At 38.1% G+C, this 18595-nt stretch overlaps 2 protein-coding genes across 2 annotated transcripts; one reads left to right on the forward strand and one right to left on the reverse strand.

Moving 5' to 3' along the window:
* Positions 1 to 433: 433 nt before the first annotated feature.
* On the reverse strand, positions 434 to 10550 carry LOC141904994 (DNA-binding protein SMUBP-2-like). Its single transcript, XM_074793678.1, has 15 exons — positions 10363 to 10550; positions 9988 to 10151; positions 8708 to 8894; positions 8395 to 8498; positions 8147 to 8307; positions 7441 to 7641; positions 7118 to 7342; positions 6556 to 6653; positions 5757 to 5939; positions 5053 to 5266; positions 4417 to 4540; positions 3790 to 3966; positions 3299 to 3419; positions 2976 to 3090; positions 434 to 1971 (listed from the first exon to the last, which is right to left on the reverse strand). Exons 1-15 carry the CDS (start codon positions 10446 to 10448, stop codon positions 706 to 708), a joined length of 3426 nt encoding a protein of 1141 aa, XP_074649779.1. The 5' UTR covers positions 10449 to 10550; the 3' UTR covers positions 434 to 705.
* On the forward strand, positions 10534 to 17702 carry LOC141904996 (protein Red-like). The gene is made up of 16 exons (XM_074793681.1): positions 10534 to 10697; positions 10968 to 11034; positions 11587 to 11691; positions 12049 to 12190; positions 12957 to 13054; positions 13411 to 13525; positions 13715 to 13782; positions 13864 to 13913; positions 13993 to 14156; positions 14592 to 14694; positions 14897 to 14954; positions 15335 to 15677; positions 16162 to 16289; positions 16405 to 16488; positions 16958 to 17113; positions 17350 to 17702. The coding sequence occupies exons 1-16, from the start codon at positions 10688 to 10690 to the stop codon at positions 17495 to 17497; spliced, it is 1839 nt and encodes a 612-aa protein (XP_074649782.1). The 5' UTR covers positions 10534 to 10687; the 3' UTR covers positions 17498 to 17702.
* Positions 17703 to 18595: the final 893 nt, after the last annotated feature.

An 18595-nucleotide genomic window follows, 5' to 3' on the forward strand; every position in this document is an offset into this window, starting at 1 on the left:
TTTAACATTGTTCAAAAAATAAAATGTATAAATTTGTAGATCCGTGGATTCTTTTTTTCTAAAACAGAGGAACTTAAATTCAATTTCCAATTATGTTTTTTGATTTAGAAAAAAAGTATGAACGTAAATTCAACCGATCATGTGACAATGCATCTGTACTTCGATTCCCGATTTCAGGTGTGGTGGGTTTGTCACGGACTTGACCACTTACGATCTGACCGGATCTTAGACAACCTGAGTTTGGCTTAAAGGATTCAAGATTCAAATCAAAATTAATCATGAATACAAGGGACGAGATCAAAACTTCACGGTGGATGCACAATGCAGAAGTGGTTCGAATGAGAGATTCAGATTCTTTTTGAACTCAGATTCCGTGATACACGTGTCATATCAGGCTCCACCGCTAGACATAATTTTACCGATTCAAAACCAGTTTTATGATTGCTGAAACGAATTTTATTACTTAACTCTTGCATATACATGCATTCAAATTCAACATTCCATCACTAACGTCTTGACAAACTCAAACGGATTCTATTTGGAACAGCAAATTGTAATGTGGGCCCAGTTGCAATTGGATTGAACTGGCGATATTCAAACTATCTTAAAATGAGCAACCCCGGTATTTCTGACTGGTTAAAAACAAACTTCTCATTCAAAATTCTCATTTATAGGGCAACCAAATACATTTTACATAGGCAAACTTCACGATTTTTTCTTTACTTTTCGCTTATCAGTTTTTTCGGTTAAATTCTTTTCAAGTTTCCGCAATAAATGAGCCCTCGTGGTCGGATCGGGTTTTTTGCTCGGCACGCCGCTACCGCGATAAAGAACGCCCTCGCGAACGATCGTTTTTCGCGCTTGCTCTTTCGCCGTGGCACCGCAGCCGTGAACTTCGGGTATATGATGCGTCAAACAAAATGTGCGATTACAAAAACTACAATGTTGACCTAAGCACGTAACGTATTCTTTACATTTCGGAAAGTTACAAATCGTGTCCATTTTCGTAGCTGCCGCGATCAACGCGTCGAAATCATCTTTATCAACGTCTTCAATTGAACTTTTCGGTTTAATTTTCGCAGTATTTGAGTTTTTATTAGCTACTGTAGCCGATTCCGATGAGGACTTCTTTTTGTTGTTTTTCTTATCACGCTTGTTCGCTTTCTTGGAAGCCGATGATTTCGATTGAGAGTCTGATGCGACGTTATCAGCTGTGTTCAGTGTGACTAATCTACAGCGTAATGTATGCAAACTAAAATTCGCCATTGGTACGTCCTTGTTACAAAACGGGCAGATTTGCATCTTTATTCCATTTTCGACAGTTTTATCCGACGACTTTACCTTATCCAACAATTCGGAAACACCGCTTATCACGTTTTGCGATGCTTTCGTTAGTTTTTGTTTGTTAACTGAATTGTCTTCGATCGCAGATGCTTTGAAGTCGATATGAAGTTCACCATCATCGCTTTCAGCTGATGGTCTGTCAGACTTTTCAGCTGATGGTAGTTCAGACTTTTTGGCAGACGCTTGCTCAGAAGATTCAGCAGATGGTTGTTGGGACTTCAGTTTTTGTTTGTTAACTGAATCGTCTTCGATCGCAGATGCTTTGAAGTCGATATGAAGTTCACCATCATCGCTTTCAGCTGATGGTCTGTCAGACTTTTCAGCTGATGGTAGTTCACACTTTTTGGCAGACGCTTGCTCAGAAGATTCAGCAGATGGTTGTTGGGACTTCAGTTTTTCAGACTTAGAAACAAGTTCTGTTGGGGGGACTGGCACGCTATTTACATCTGAATCAACTTTATCACTTAATTCACCAATCGATATAATGGAAGATTCCGAATCTGACATGTCGACTCCATCCTCCAGTTTGTGGTCATTTTGTTCGTCGATGGTGACCTTTTTCACCGAGATGAATCGAGATTCGTTTTCACCGTGACTAACATGTAGCAAACCAAGGTCTTCACATAGCTGAAAAAATAAACAAGAAAGCCTTACTTAAAAATAATCTAGACCCAAAATCATACAGATCGTTTTTGATATTGTTAAGTTTGAGATTATCAAAGGGTTTCACTTATATTTTTATTTTCAAAAGTTTTAGACAAATTTCTTTTTTTCTAAAATAAATCATGCTTTCTTCAGCCTCACATCTGGCTTAATAAATGGTGACAAATTTACCAGACGGTTCAGGTGTTTTTGATTATTTTTACTCATATTTGTTTTATGATTCTAACGAATGTGGTATTGAGTTAGATGGCAAATTGTAATAAGAATGTTGGTCACCATCCTGTGAATAGCAGGTGAAATATTCTCACTCAACTCAATACAATAATAATAAATAATAATAAAGGATCTTATTTAGCGCTAAATCCAGCTAAGCTGCTCAAAGCGCTTTACAAATTATAAAATGCCTCCTTAAAAAGGAAGCATTTTAGCTGCTTCCTGAATTGATCTAATGAAGTGATAGCACGAAGGCTATAAGAGGAAGCTGGTTCCACAATTTTGGGGCGCTGTTGGAAAATGCCCGACTACCTGTAGATTGACTATGAAACAAAGGGACAACTAGCAGAAACTGAATGGCTGATCGAAGTGCACGAGGTGGTGAGTAAAGTGTAACAAGTTCAGATAAGTATGGAGGAGCTAAATTATGTATAGCCTGGAAAGTTAGCATAATAACTTTAAAACGAATGCGGTATGCAACTGGTAACCAGTGTAGGTGATACAGAAGAGATGAAATGGATGAAAACTTGCTAGACGTGCTGCATTGTTGTGCACTCTCTGAAGTGGTTTGAGGGACTTTGCAGGGAGCCCGTTAAGCAAGGAGTTGCAGAAATCAAGACGTGAAGTAACCAAGGCATGGACATAAATGCGAGCAGCGTCATCAGATAAAAAGCCCCTTATTTTTTATTATACAACTCAATTTTCTCACTGAAGTTATTTTGCGCTGCTAGCTTTGCTTGGATTGAAACTTTTACCTCGTGGACAATTCTACGTTCATTAGCTGTCAGCGAAGGTGGGAAACTATACTCTATCTGTTGATTATTCGTTAGAAATTCCTGAAGTTTCTTCTGTATTTCTTGCCTTTCTCTCCTTCAAAGACAAAAGTGTGTACGGTAATCAATAAGCAAACTGATAAAGGGTCATGTACTACTCAGCCTTACGTTAATGTCATTGAATTTACCTGTACACCAAACTATATATTACATAATAACTATAATAATTTCGACCTTACTCATGTCAGTGATCCAGATTATGGTACCAGGCAGCAAGTTTTTACTCTAGACACTATTCGACTTACTTCTCAGTTGATTTTTGTTGGTTCTGTCCCTTCGAACTTTTCTTTGTTTGATTCAAAGGAGATTTCTTCATTTTGCTGGACAAATTAGCCGGCCGCTGACAACCATAGCCAACCTCATGCTCTAAAATAAGCAAAAAACACCTCATCAGTAGTCAGGATTCAGAGGCCAGTTATTTAGACATGTACATCACATGTACCAGGTACTTCAGAGACTAATTTCATAAACCATTGGTTACTTTAACCCTTCCTACGACATGTAGTCTAAGCAGTGATTTATCCCCAGATTTAAAGTCTACAAAACCAATCCCTCAGTTGAGTTTAACATAGCCAATCCGGATTCATTTCATTAGTTCACCATTTAAAACAAAGGGTGTTATTTGCAACTCAAGCTTTTTGGAACTTTCAACTCCGGGGAACATCCAAAAACGAGTTTCATTATTCTTTTTAAATCACAGGATCTACCCAAGAAATACTCAAAGAATTTTGTATACCTTGTTGATATTGAAAGGCTGAACGAACTTCTCCTTTGTCGCTTAGATACGTGGTGAGTGACTTCAGGAAAGCGTGATGACTAACTGTCTCGCTGTCACAAATAACGGCTAGATGTCGCCTGGCCCGAGTTATAGCGACATTGATACGCCGATCTTCAGCCAGAAAGCCGACTTCACCTTGAATCACACAAATGAATACACACGAAATACTACAATGTTGTCAAACTCGCACTTTATCTCAAAATCTATCGGGCCAATTTCAGACTTGTAGCCAGCCAAGGCTTTGCGGGGTTCGATTTTCTTGACAGTGGAACTTTTTCATGGAAGTGGAACTCTTTTCTTGAAAGTGGAAATTTTGTAACGTACCCCACAAATGTTGGTTCCTGGGAGTACTCACACAGAAAAGTTTTGAAATTTAGTAGCAAAGAGGAGCTATTTCACAACTAGCCAAATTTGGGGTAAAAATTTTGCTTTTTCTCCGACAATTTGGCCTCAAGTAAGTTTGAAGTGTTACTAATGAGTGAATCTTTTGAAATTGATGCTCAAATTTTCTTAAGGCCAGCATCTGGGTGGAACTTCGTCAATGAGCATTCGAACCCCCCTAAATGGGCATAAAATTTAGTTTACCTTTATCATTAGATCGTACAAGACTGATGACAACGGCTTCTTTTTCGCGCCCTTGAAATGAATCAACTGATTTTATCTCGAGTTTCGGATACTTTTCAGACATTTTCAGTCGCAAGAGTTCAACCTGAAAAAGAAAAATTTGAATTTCAAATTCCTACAAACACTTACTGCACCTGCGCCAATAAGCCCTTTACTGTTGAATCCAATGAATTTCGCTGTTATAGCTCCTAATGTTTAATTCTTTTTTAACAAGCCAAACAAGTGGCACACCGCGGATTCTTTGGACCATCTGAGGTATGCGCTTTTACCAGATATAAAATAAATAGGAATCGGCTTTAACCAATTTTCAATGGTTTCTCCTGAGCATGAAAAAATTTAACAGGAATAGCATGGTGTGAGTAGAACCATGGAAATGTCTGTTTCAAATAGTAGGGTTTCTGTAAGATTCATACATATTGATTACAGTTCTAGAATTGCGCTGGCATAGAGAGTATGGTGAAATATCGGGAGTTGATTTTCACCAGTTCCAAGATGAAATACAGATGGTCCATTCTCAGAAAAAACCCTGTGTTAGACAGCAGGGGCAGTTAATTAAACTCTGGTATATCGAGGGTTAACTGTAGTTAACTTACTCACCTGTAGATTATACGGGGCAATCACGGCGATGTCTTCCGCTTTAACACCAGCACCAATCAAACTATCCACGTGTATCGTCACTAGATCCACCTCGCCTTCATTGCCTTTAGACACGTTCTCCATAACATCCAGTTCGTAAAGATCGCATCCAGCAGTATCTATCATCAGCAATGGAATACTAGTGTCCTCGGTATCTTCAACTCCATTCAAATCCCTGAAAGACAAGTCAACAAACATTTTTCAAAGTCTTAAGCCGATCGACATTACGAAATTGCAGAGCTATGCCACATCTATACTACTGAATGCCAAAAATGAATCAATGAAAACCGATTTAACTGCAATAACCATCTATACATCAGCATTTTATGCAACAAAACAATGTTTGGGTAGCCTTCCTATCACATTAATATCGAAGGGTTATTGAGTCCGATAAAGTTGCCTATTTTCGTTTAAATGTGGGACAGTTATCAAAAATGCACTCAGTAGGAATTGGGAGTAAAAAGTATGATACATTGTACTCATGTAGATTACGAATGATGGTTTCTTTGATAAGATTGAATGATGAAATATTCAGAGTATCAATTGATGAATCCAAAGCTTGTAGCTCATAAAAATCTTTTATCATGAAGCTTGTGTGAATATGAAGCTTTAAGGTTCATAAAGTGAAAGGTCGTTTTTGAAAATAATAATATATACATGTATACCTAAGCAGATGATCTTTGACTGAAGCATCGGCTACCAATCGACTGTTGTAAAGTTCGTCCGATGACCACTGCATGATAAGATTGTTCATGCGATACTGAGTTGTCAGCATTCTCATGACGCGATTTTCATACAGTTCTAAAGTCCGTTCCATCAACGTGATAGCTAGACCTTCTTTGGCAGCCCTACAAAATGAATGTACAAATAGATACACACCTTACAAAATAATTTCTCACATTTTTTTCTTTTCACTGTTATTAGGATTTTCTGCTACCATGTACTTTGCAGAAACACCTGATGATTTGATTATTGATTATCATATCTCAATTCCTTATATCATACTGTGACCATTCAACATTAACGCCTATGATATCTTGATTTCTCATATGAACAGCCACCAAACCATGTAAAGTCTACATGCAGGTACAGTTGAATCTCGTTAATATGATTCTGTTTTTAGATGAAACCTGTTTATCATGATGATTTCCGGCATGTCTCAGCTAAGATATTTATATCAAGCTGTGGATAATACGAAACCAATCTAATATGACAATTTCACTTTTTACCCACAAGATTTGTATTAACGAGGATCCACTGGATCAATCTGTAGCCTCGAAACCATCCCTGAGATATTCAACAGCTATCACCTGGTATAAAACGACTTATGTGACTGTCCCTAGCTTATTAGCTTTGTACCCGAGTGTGTATATCTACATATGGAACTGACTGAAGAGATTTCAAGGGGTTTAAAATGGCATACGATACTGTTAATAGCTTAAATACCAAAACATGAAGACTTACTGGTTTGATATGATAGTCGGGGGTAATTGCTGATGGTCTCCAGCTAGAACACACCGGGGGCTTTTCAATAAAGGAATCCAACAAGACGCCTCAATTGCCTAAAACAGCAAAATTTACGCAGAATCTAAACACCGTATTACATACATAGAACAAGCTCAGCGAGTATCATACGCGCATATGGCAACGAATGCATTCTATAAAGGTGAGACTTTTCAGCAAGGGCAGATCTAGGTTAATGTCAAAGGGAGTCTGGACACCACCTAAATGATGATGGAGCAGTAACAACGTCAGCCTGAACTTTTCCAATCATTACACAATTTACAATTCATGTACAATGTACATGCAATTTATTTGCAAATGAAACCTAGAGAATGTCTTCAATGAATTCAAAGTTATTTTTGGGTTGGACCCCAAACGTTCATTGGCCATGGATTCATGCCTTCAGTTCTCGTAAATTTCACTGGGATGTGGGCCTTTCTTTTAACCTATGGAAGGCCCAGCTTTTCCTACAATCGTCCTTTCTTTCATTCACTTTATTATTTTACAAAAACTTTTTACAAACCTGCGAGCATTCATCAATAACCACCAGATCGAAATGACCGGCATCCAGCAATTTCAAAGGTCCATCGTCGCTAGCGCTGGTTAACGTTGACAGCACGACTTCGGCGCGTTTCAGAATATCACGCGTGGCTGCATCCTCCCGCTGTCTCAATTCTTTACGTAAATACTTCAAATCTCCGCGTAAACCTTGTCGTTCTCCTCTATCGCGAACCTTTCTCATTCTAGACTGAAAATGACGGGTTCGAGAACAATCTATCCTTTCAAGCGCTCTTAGAGGAATATTCATTCATTCATTCACTTTTCACGTATTTCACTTGTACTTACTAAAGCCGAATTGATATCTTTGCGAACATCAGCGACGAGTTTAGTTTCATCGCTGTGCGATAGAATTGCGTCCAACGAATATTTCTGTATGGATTTCAACGCTCGAGCTGGATGACCTAACCGCACGGCCTTCACATTGCCATTTACTAGACGTTCAACCAGATTGTCGACTGCTATATTCGATGGTGCCGCCGTCAAAACCTAAAACACGAGATGATCATTCATCACATCAAGTTGAAATGGATATATGAAAAGGCTTGAGGAAGTTCAGTGGCTAGTAGCTGATTTAGTGACAATTAGAAGAATATTTTTACTATGATATTCATCTGATGGTTATCGGTAAGCAAATGACCCCAAACTTTTATGTATGTGTGTAAACGTTTTGCAGTCAAAACTCCTTAATCTAAATCTTGATCCAAATGAAAATATCAATTGGTAGAAAACGATTTCATATCAAGGTCTTATTTGGCAAAAGAGGACTCAATCCACTAGATCTACCAGTAGATACGAATACCCGATAATTGAAGCTCCTCGCAAAACTGAGGTCAAATATCTTATCAATGTTCCTCAATTACCATGTACGCAATGGTGGATTGAGATTTCTCATATGCTCAATGGATGTTGGCTTTATACGTATACCATAAGGTCCAGATTTGACATACCTCGGTACATAAAATCAGTTGGTTTAACTGGATAACATACAAACCTTCATGCCTAGTTTAACCGCTTGTCTGATCACTTCAACAATCGTTGTAGTTTTTCCCGTCCCAGGAGGTCCGTGGATAACGGCTACATCTGGCCGCGACAAAGCGAATCTCACAGCTTCTTTCTGAGACTCGTCCAACCCTTGGTTGTAGAAGACTAGATCTAAAAACAGTGGAGTAAGAGAATGAAATTAACATAAGATCGGATATGAAATACTCATCCGAAATTTGCTTAATTCTTTACACCTACCCGGAGGAGTCTGCAGAGATGGCCGAAGATCAGATTCAGCGAACAAAATATCGATCAAGTTTCCCGCTGGCCCCGAGCGAAAAGTTCTTAGGTTTTCTAAAGCTCTGAAACAAGAATTATCAGACAATTATGATGAAAACATCTTTTCTCCAAGTACCTTATTCTCTTATTCAAGGAATGGGTAGAGCATTGATGCAAAAATAGCCGTCAAACTAATTACAATTGACCACATGATCTTCCAGGCGATATATTTGATACTGTAGACCTATTCATTGGAGTAAAATTTCTTCGGCTTAACAAAACATTATGTTACCTTTTCAATCGCTTATAAGTGACGTCATTAGCTAGTTTAAGGAGGCGATATCTTTGGTTGTCATCTAAATCTACATCCGTCGCGTCATCGATGGCTACGTTGATGCTATTTTTGTGTACGTGTGATATGACTCCACTGACGATTGCTGATGTTGCTTCATTCGATTCGTTCACAGCCACAATATCCCCTAGAAATATGTAAATTCAAATTCAAAATCTTTATTCAGCATAAACAATTGCACTGTTAGTGACTGACATTCGTACATATATACATGTTACAACAAAGTGAGAAATATAATAGTCTACCTCTGATGAACAAGAACCAATTTAGAAATTTAGAAATTTGTATGAAAAGTTCAGAAACTTAGGCCTACTGAAATCATTACAGCAGGGTCGAATCAAGTCTGAGCCAATCAACTTAGGATATCAAGCTCTCAAGTTGCACAAATTTTCAAGTTCCAAAAAGATTTGATTTGAGCAGTATCTACTATACATTCGGTAGGGGAGACCGGGGCACACATTGATCACCCATTCGCATCAAGCCACCCTAAATAAAATCCTCTGCACCTCCTTGTTACCACGTTTATCAAACAATGTTGTAGATAAACAGTGGGTATCAGGACAATTGCCCCCCAAATTAAATCTTTTTAATCTTAAAGTAACACAGATATTTACTTCAAATTAATAAGACAAAGTGAACTAATTCTAGCTAATTACTCTGGGACTGCTTTAAAGTTTTTGATTGGCTAAAGTAACACTAAAACTAATTCCAATAAATCAGCCAACGTTAACTAATGCACTAATGAGTGGACTTATATTAAGTTTCCTTTAATTTGGTAAGTTAATTATAATTACACAAGGACTGATTTAAAGTTTTTGATCTGCACACAACATCAGTAATTATATATCTTATAAATATATTCAATAATATACAAATGAATTTCTAAGTAAAGTATTTAGGTGGTGTTAATCCAAATCAAAAAGGGTTTTATTCGGGGGGGGGGGGGGGGGGCAATTGTCCGGGGGCAACTGTTCGGGGGGCAATTGTGCGGGGGCAGTTGTCCGGGGGGGGGCAATTGTCCTAGAATCAAACAGTGGTGACAAAAAACTGGAGATAAATTGTCACGGCAGCTGAAAGAGAATGATTTCACAGAGGGAGGCTCAATGTGAACGAGTGGTCAATATGCCCTTCATGATGGTTATTTTCATGATTTCTTAGCATTGAGTTTAGTTGTAAGAATGTGGCAGGTCATCAGTAGATAATCAAACGATCATAATTACCTGGTGATAAGCTGTGGGACGGCATTTCTTTACTCATATAAAATGGCTCGAATGTGTATAACATTCGGCCGAAGAGTCCGGAGCTTTGTGAGGAAAATCGCATATTGAGCAGACATATTCCTTTCTTCTGCAGTTCTTTAGGCGAGACATTCTCCAGCAGTGCACTACAGTGCAAAATATAAATAATACAGTCACAGTTCCCTTAATTTCTTACTTTAAGATGAGAGGGTCCCTTTGTCTCTCCTCCTGGCAGCTGGGTTGATGGTTAAGTTCAAGTCAATTCATTTCATAGAAAAGAACATGTGCAACATAATAACACTCACAATTAATTACAGGTTACATACTGTTGCTGACTGTTCTCAAGACTAAACCTACCTGTTTTCTTTTTTCTCTGTTTCTCGTTCTAGTTCTATCAACTTTGATGTTTTTGAGACATATTCATCTAATGAAACTCCAGGCATCGTTACTGCATCTCCACTTTGTGTATGTTTGATAGTATTTGGAAGCGAGTCCTGTCAAAAAATCAGAAAATCAGAAAAAATATTTTCCTTTTCAATATAATACTTTCGCATCCACGCGACCTTGAACTCAAGACGCCGATCGATTACTTCCGGGTCGAAAATTGTCACAAATTTGGCCCGCAAATTGTGCATAAAACTACAAATTGTTCCTCTACCGTGAAAGCTATAGATCATAAAAGATGCCGGGCGGTAAGTTCGTTTATTTATTCATACAAATCGATCGCGTTTCATATAAAGAATGGGTTTTCAAGCGAGGTTTTGCAGGAAAATTCTGCCTGTAGATCCCAGCCACTAGGTGGCAGCACCTTACAATGAAATTGAAGATGCACTAAAAATAATCCGTTTTCGTTTGGGAAACATGAATCGAATCAATAAAAGATTTTATACGAAAAAAATGTTTTTATTTTAACTCCGTCACATTATGTTATTGATTATTTGATATTGTGTCTTTATTTTCAGATACGGAAGCGTACTCGAACCCGATCGCCCCTCCTCAGATGATGGAGACTGGTGATCCCGATGATTTGTAAGTTTCGTTATCGTATAGTCGAAAGTAATATCTGGAAAAACCTGTTTTATCATGTTATTGTCTCCTGTCTATGATGAGGTAGTTGGAGAGTTACGTTCCATGAAATACCTTATCATCGGTCCAAACATTGTGGTAAATTCCTCAACATCCTCAAATTTGGTTATCCTCAATAATTCCTAAATAGCTGCTGAAGTCTGGTTATGCAAATATACCAAATGTTCCTTCAGATTTTCAATCTTAACAAAGCGAAGATCTTGATAGTTGCGTTCTTGGAATTTTAAGTTTAAACCTTTTTGTGAAATCCGGATTTAGTTGTCTTGTTGGTGAGAAAGACCTATTTGCTTAATTCATTGTAATTGGGACAGTCATTATGTTGTCGGCTTACCCAAATGATGACTTTGACTTAGTGAATTGAATATTAAATACAAATCGGGACTTAATAATGGACAACTTCGGTAATGCCATGACTAATGATGACAAGTTTGAGTGTATATGCTAACCATCGCATCATTATTGCGATGAATTATTATTTGTGTTTCGTATTTTCAGGCATCCGATGACGAATGCAGATTTTCGAAAGTTGTTGATGACACCGCGAGTCCCGAATGCCGGTGCTGTACCTTCATCCGCTCCACCGAGTCGTGCGGCAAAAATGTACGTAGGAAATGTATGAATGAGACTTTTCATGATCTCAAATTATTTGTGGTCAATCCTCCATTGAATTCAATTTCTTAAATGGAATTTAATTCATGCCTTCTTGACTTTATCCCTCAAATGGAATTTGATGAAGGCCTTTCTTATCCCAACCCTATGGATGAGCAGGGTGGCCACTTACCTGGACACCAGGGAAAAGCCAGCGAATTTTCATTTATTTAAGAAAGTCTGGGAATTTTGTAAAATAGCTTTAGATCAGGGAATAGTCAGGGAAATTTGATTTCATTGCTAGATCGTGTGTAAAATCAAACAATCAGTTACCTAATATATAGATTTCCTTGTTGGCTATTTTTCTAGTTCGAGTTCATTACCCGAGAATGCTGAAGACGGCGACGATGACGCGGCCACTCGTCGGAAAAAGAAAAAGAGTTACTACGCCAATTTGAAGAAGCTCGAAGAGGAACGCCAGAAAGAGCTGTCAGAAAAATACCGAGATCGTGTAAGTAAAAAAATACGTACAGATTTTCTCGGATCTTCGCTGGTTCCTAGTCATGTTTTGTGCAAGCTTGAAGTTGAAATTTGTCAGACCTTAGATATCTATTCCTTGCTATTTTCAGTTTTGCTCTACAGCATTGTGAAAATTGGTAAACGTTTTACACTAATAGTGAATCCGCGAGATGTTTTAGAGGGGCAGCCACCCATTTCACTTTCAAATCTACCCGTCTGAAAGTTGGTCTACCCCTTTGATTTGTCTGTTGCCCCTCTATATCCTTGACGGACACAAAGCCAAATTTTAGTCCAATTACCTCCATATCTGAGAATTACACTTACTTTTGGGTACTATTTTGACTTTCGGCCTCATTGTATTCCTAAAATTGAGATATTGGGTCTCAAATGACCAAAATCTTCCGAATTTGGAAATTCAAATTTGAATTGTAAAGTCTTAAACGATGCCCAGAGCCTTATTTACACCTAAACCCGACATTCTAGCATGTAACTGACCGTATGCAATGGTCAAAGAATCTTTTTTGAGCACTTTGAAGAATTGAGAAATTTCTATTCTGATGACAATTCTATCAATACTTTCAATGATTATTGCTATGTAAACTAATGAATCGATATGAGAGATAGCCGATTGCACCAGAATTAAGCTAAAATTTTTATATCCTTTGTTGTGACCAAAAGATTTGCTACTTCAGCAATACAGAATACTATCTCAATTCAGTTTGTTTGCCATATAATAATTCTTATCAATTTTAATTCAGGCACAAGAAAGACGTGAAGGGCAGAATAAAGATTATGATCAAACCGAATTCATCAGTACTACAGCTGACTACAGAGCTGTTGCACCTGATGCTAAATCGTAGGTTTTTCAATAGTTCAACATTCTCCACAGTTATTGGGAGGGTCTCGAATGAGTCTTATTCTCTCATATGTGTAAATACTTACAAATAATGGGACAGAGAGGTTTAGATAAATGAGATTTGCGTATATCATAAATAGTTGAAATATTCTGCAGGTGGTCATTCATTTTATATTACACATGCCAGATAGAAAGAGGGTCAAATGTAACAGATAAAAAATCAAGGAATTATGGCATGAAAACTATAAATTGATGTCTTCTTTGGTTGAATACGTACAAGTACGTAATGATTGTGTGTGAAATATTGAATCTAGAATTCTAGAATATTTCAATTCCAAAGATTTGAATTTTTGCAGAGGTGAACATTACGCCGAGAGAAGAAAGAAAGTTATTCAAGAATCGAAATATCTCGGTGGTGATATGGAACATACGCATTTAGTGAAAGGTTTAGATTATGCTTTGCTGGACAAGGTACGTACGTTCTTGAAATGTTTTTACCAATTTCTAGAAGCAGTATTTCCGAATCAATCAAAACATAATATATGCAAGTTGTAATTAATTTTCAACGGCTGATCGTCGCCAAACCTTATGTGAAACTGAGAAAGCACTAGAATCAATGAAATGCGTATCAATTGTTTTTAATCTACATTCGTTCCAAAGGTGAGGGCTGAAATCAACATAAAAGAAAACGAAGAAACGCAACTTGAAAATTTGGTACTCGAAACAAAGTAAGTACTGAGGTATATCGTACGTGAATTTTAATTTTTCGATGGCCTTCAAATCATATTTTGTACCTGTTTGTATTTTAGACCTGAAGAAGAGAAGAAAGAAGTTCAAATCGACTTCAAGACAAAATTAGGTAAAGTGATGTTTGTATTATCAAGCACGTATCTAATATTTTGATTTATTTACATTCGTTTATCGATGGTTTTTGTTAGGTCGAAGCGTATTTCGAACGTTGTTCCAGAATAAACCTCCCGAGAGAAATGAACTATTTCTGCCCGGGCGTATGGCCTACGTAGTCGATCTCGAGGATGAATACGCCGAATGCGACATTCCCACTACGCTAATTCGTAGCAAAGCTGATTGTCCGAGTATAGAGGTATGTTGTCAGTATTTTCATTTCTTCTAAACGAGTTTAACTCTTATTTCTAAGCACCAGTGATGTCGTGTTCGCTTTTGAACTGGTTGTTGCTCATAGATGTGGCGGTTCATTACAGGCCCAAAAACATGGAAAATCATTGAATGTAGAAAATCGATCTTTGTCAAAATGAATGGAGGGTATTGAAAATTTGAGAAATTGGCAAACGATATGTATTTCTATTTGTATGGACTCCGTCTTTGATTCCTTCAGGAACCACTATATTTGGCAGTGAAAGTGGCCTTGAAAACAGGCTTAAAGTGGTTTAGAAAAGCCCTGGAAAGCATTGAATGTGGATCAGCAATGCTACGAATAAACCTTGAGTGGAATTGATGGGAAATGTTATATTTTGACTCTGAAAAGATGGATAAAACGATGTTCAATTCTCTTTTCTAGACAACAACGACCCTGACCACAAACGATATCGTCATCAATAAACTCACACAGATTCTGTCGTATCTTCGACAAGGAAAACGAGACAAAAAGAAATTGAAGAAAGGTAAGGTATTTGATATGATTTCTCCCTTCCATATGAGTGCTAGCTCAGAAATTTGACTAACAATTGTTGAAAAATGGTACAAAAGTTTTCATATACTGGTGCATGATAAATGAATCCATGAAGTATAGATCTTTTGGCACTTAATGATTTTTGTCGGCTTAGTCTCGCTGTCTTGGTTTATGATGAGTGTTTCTTTATGCAGGTGTTAAAGGAAAGGAGGATGAAAAGATCAAAGAGAAATTACCCGGAGCAGATGATAAGTAAGTATAGTCTTTTTGATTTTAGAGGGATTATTGCTTCGGTTTCTTATGGGTGGCCACTTACCTGGAAGTCAGGGAATTTTCTTTTCTCAAAAATAGTCCGGGAATTTCTGTAAAATAGCTAAAAAATCTGGGAAAAGTCAGGTAAATTTGATGAGATTACTGGATCGCCCATAAGAATCAAACAGTTTCCATCTATGTTTTTCCTATCTGACTATTAATTGATTGAATCTTTAGCAGATTATTCAGGGAAAACCACATGCATGTCAGGAAATAGTCGGGGGACAAGTCAGGGAGAAAGCCAAATAAAAGTGGCCACCCTGTAACAACTACCTGGTACTCAAATCTAATATTACAAATATCTCTATACCTATTTGTAGTATATATGCTGATGTTGGAGATTATGTACCCTCTGGAACGAAGAGCAACCGCGATAGAGGAGACCGAAAGGACCGTGATCGCGGCGACCGAGAGAACAACCGAGAACGCCGCGATAGAGGAGACCGCCGCGATCGGGGAGGACGAGGCAGTCGATGGGATCGAGATAGAGAGAGAGAGGAACGCGATAGAGAGAGAGAAGAACGAGATAGAGAGAGGGAGGAACGCAGCGGCGGCGGCGGCGGCCGAGACCGCGATCGCGACGACAATCGAGATCGTCGCGATCGCGGAAGAGATTACGACAACCGCGAGAAAAAGCGTTCGTATTTCGAAAAACCAGTTGAGGTAAAGTTCAATTCAATATCAGATTTCTTGTATTTGGTTACTGGGCATAGTTTCTTGAAAAAGATAAACTCAAATTTTTGGTGTAATTGCTATTGGTTACTTCATGTTTTCAATGAGGACAACAAATCAGACTTAACCGTTTTTTGCTTACACTTTTTCGTGAAACTGGGCCCTGATGTCTGAAAGAAAATTACACGGCAACATAGATACCGGTCTCGGCGGGTGTTACCCCAGGTTTAAGCTTATGACACATGGGCCAGTTGTTGAAAAGGTGATAAATACTATGGTTACTATGCAGTTTGATTGTTACTGCATCAGTTGTCCACTAGTTAACCAGCTTTTGAGCAACTCCAGCCCAAAACTAGCCAATGCTGCTCGAATTTTCATGAAGTCTCGGATGTTAGGTCCAAATATGATCTCATCGTCGGAAACCATGAATTAATATACATAAATGTTCATCCATTGTTTCCCTTCTGTAACTTAGGATGAAGACCACTCTCATGGACCGACAAGTAGCGCAAAAGATTTGGTTAAGTCTATAAACGAAAAATACGGTTCAAAGGGCCAGAATTGGGGATCTAGTTCAATGCCAATACCAGACAAACCGAAAGGGTAAGCGTGTACATGCGATAGTTTCTAGTACGGAATGCAATAGGCCTAATGTACTGTTGGAGTTATCTTACAGTATGCGTGGATTCTGAACAATTTTCCCAAATTGAATTTCTAGGATGCCTAAAATGAAAGAAGACGAGAGACTTAAAAAACTGAAGAGAAAAATGGCAATTAGCAGTTATGCAGAGTGTTACCCTGGGTAAGTGTAGAGATTTGCTTATTCAATACTCCAGTTCTGAAGTGGGTTGGTTTCCAATAGAAATCATAAGGACTTGGTTCTACAGTTCTTTGTCAAATTTGCCCAGGATAAATTCATTGTTTCAACTCTATTGTCAGTTATCATCTTGCGAGTGTTGAACTGGGTCCAGTACCATTATGAGCTGTATGTCTATTTCAAATTTGCTTGAAAGGATGTCAGGCAGCCTAGCTCAGTCAGTTTTTGTAGAGCATACTTGATTTAGGTCTTAATGGGACCAGCACGGATGGGCAGCCGAACTAAAACATCGATTTCCATCCATTTCACACTGTATTGAAAGATTGTCAGAGAGTTGAAATAGACGTTAGCCTGATCGACCGGGATCCGGCTCAGGGAACTTTATTTTTGAATTTTTCCTAGCTGTTGATTTTTCCTTGTTTGAATAACTGATATTCATCGATGTATTTTCTAGAATGGCCGAGTCAGCAGATGCTATCGATGATTCCGATGATGAAGTAGACTATACAAAAATGGATATGGGAAATAAAAAAGGCCCAGTTGGCAGATGGGACTTCGACACGCAAGAGGAATATAGCGATTATATGGCCAACAAAGAAGCGTTACCAAAGTAAGAGATTGAATTATTAGTCTTGGTCTATGTACATTTTAGTTTTGTTTGTCTTGACTTAGAATAGCATGAAAATTCGATCCAAGCCTAGCACTGGAACCATAATATTTTGTTGGCGATAGATGGCAAACATTTGAGTGGAAATTTTTCCCAGTGCTAGCTTTTCTAGCGTTAATATGAATAAGTGTTAATGGAGCGCGATTTCTGAAACATTTGGTATTGTTTGTTGCTTTCAGAGCTGCCTTCCAGTATGGAGTCAAAATGGCCGATGGCAGAAAAACGAGGAGAGCTGGACCAAAAGACGAGAAGGCTCAATTGGATCGGGAATGGCAGAAGATTCAAAACATCATTCAAAAACGTAAAAAGACTGGCGAAGGATACTAAACTAAGCACTAATACAGAATGCTTTCTCTTAAGTTATTTTATCGGTTGACCAGCATTAAATGATCGAAAAATATTCATTTCTCGAAGAGATGTTTTATTTTTAAAGCAGTTTATCATTCACTGTACAGTCATCATAGTTTACAACTCTTGCTTGAATCTTGTTGTTGAAATTAAGTATTTTGTAAATAAACCTCTACATGTATAAGTGAAGTGTTAGCGTTTAGTTCCTGCATACATCGTCAATAACGCGCTGGATCCAGTTCCACATTTCCAACTTAAAATTCAACTTTATATACCCGTATTCAAATATTGGTTCGTTTCTGGTCTGTTTGACACCGAGTGGGAATTCAACCTTCAACTGTGAAACATATTCCTGTGGTCCTGGGGCCGGTTCCATAGTAATCCGGCCCCTGGATCATAGTAAAATGTAGGAATAGCGGGAACAAACAATTGGCAAAACAGAATCCTCACCGAACTCGGACCAGCGAAATCAGTCTGGAGTAAGTGAAGTCAGAGTTAAGGATAGGAAATGTTTTCTTTTTTGTCTGAGTTAGTAAAAAGTTACTCTGATTGGATGTTTATTGCCATTAGTCTGGACCTTGCGTATTCATTTGAGGATATCGTGGCAAGGAATAAACAACTGTATCAAAATGTGTGAGTTAGTTCCAGGCAACATCCCTTCTGTTCTTATCCCTATAGAGAACTAGTGAATTGGTATCTGGTGTGGTTTATCCTTTACATCAGATCTGTGCATTTACCGATTAAACTCCAAATGTACCGGTACATAACATTTTTGAAGTGCAACTTTGGGCGAGTTTTGGAACTCCTGTGGCAGTAAGTAATTTATTATGACCAAACGCTAAGGGCATGGTATTTAGTAAATCCCAGCAAATTTTACATAGCTGTTGTCAAGTCTTGTCTCCTCATGTTTGTTGGACTACGAAATTCTATACTCAAGAAAGTCGAGAATGATTGGATTCTTGACACTTCCCACAGAGACCAACTTTACTTCAGAAGCAGAATCTCTCAAATTGGTATTTCAGTAGCAATTGAGATGCAATCCTTCAAGTCAACGAAACAACAAAAGTTGAAAGTGCA

The sequence above is a fragment of the Tubulanus polymorphus genome, chromosome 5, assembly GCF_964204645.1.
Source record: "Tubulanus polymorphus chromosome 5, tnTubPoly1.2, whole genome shotgun sequence".
NCBI classification, from domain to species: domain Eukaryota; kingdom Metazoa; phylum Nemertea; class Palaeonemertea; order Tubulaniformes; family Tubulanidae; genus Tubulanus; species Tubulanus polymorphus.

Excerpts from the sequence above, each read along its gene's own strand:
- LOC141904994 (XM_074793678.1), bottom strand. The coding sequence starts at position 10,448 with ATGCCTGGAGTTTCATTAGATGAATATGTCTCAAAAACATCAAAGTTG. Across the intron at positions 10,152-10,362 it reads ACAGAGAAAAAAGAAAACAG|TGCACTGCTGGAGAATGTCT; the intron begins GTAGGTTTAGTC and ends TTTGCACTGTAG. Across the intron at positions 4,541-5,052 it reads TTGCCCCGTATAATCTACAG|GTTGAACTCTTGCGACTGAA; the intron begins GTGAGTAAGTTA and ends TTTCTTTTTCAG.
- LOC141904996 (XM_074793681.1), top strand. Across the intron at positions 14,695-14,896 it reads CAAAAAGAAATTGAAGAAAG|GTGTTAAAGGAAAGGAGGAT; the intron begins GTAAGGTATTTG and ends TTCTTTATGCAG. Across the intron at positions 16,489-16,957 it reads TATGCAGAGTGTTACCCTGG|AATGGCCGAGTCAGCAGATG; the intron begins GTAAGTGTAGAG and ends TGTATTTTCTAG.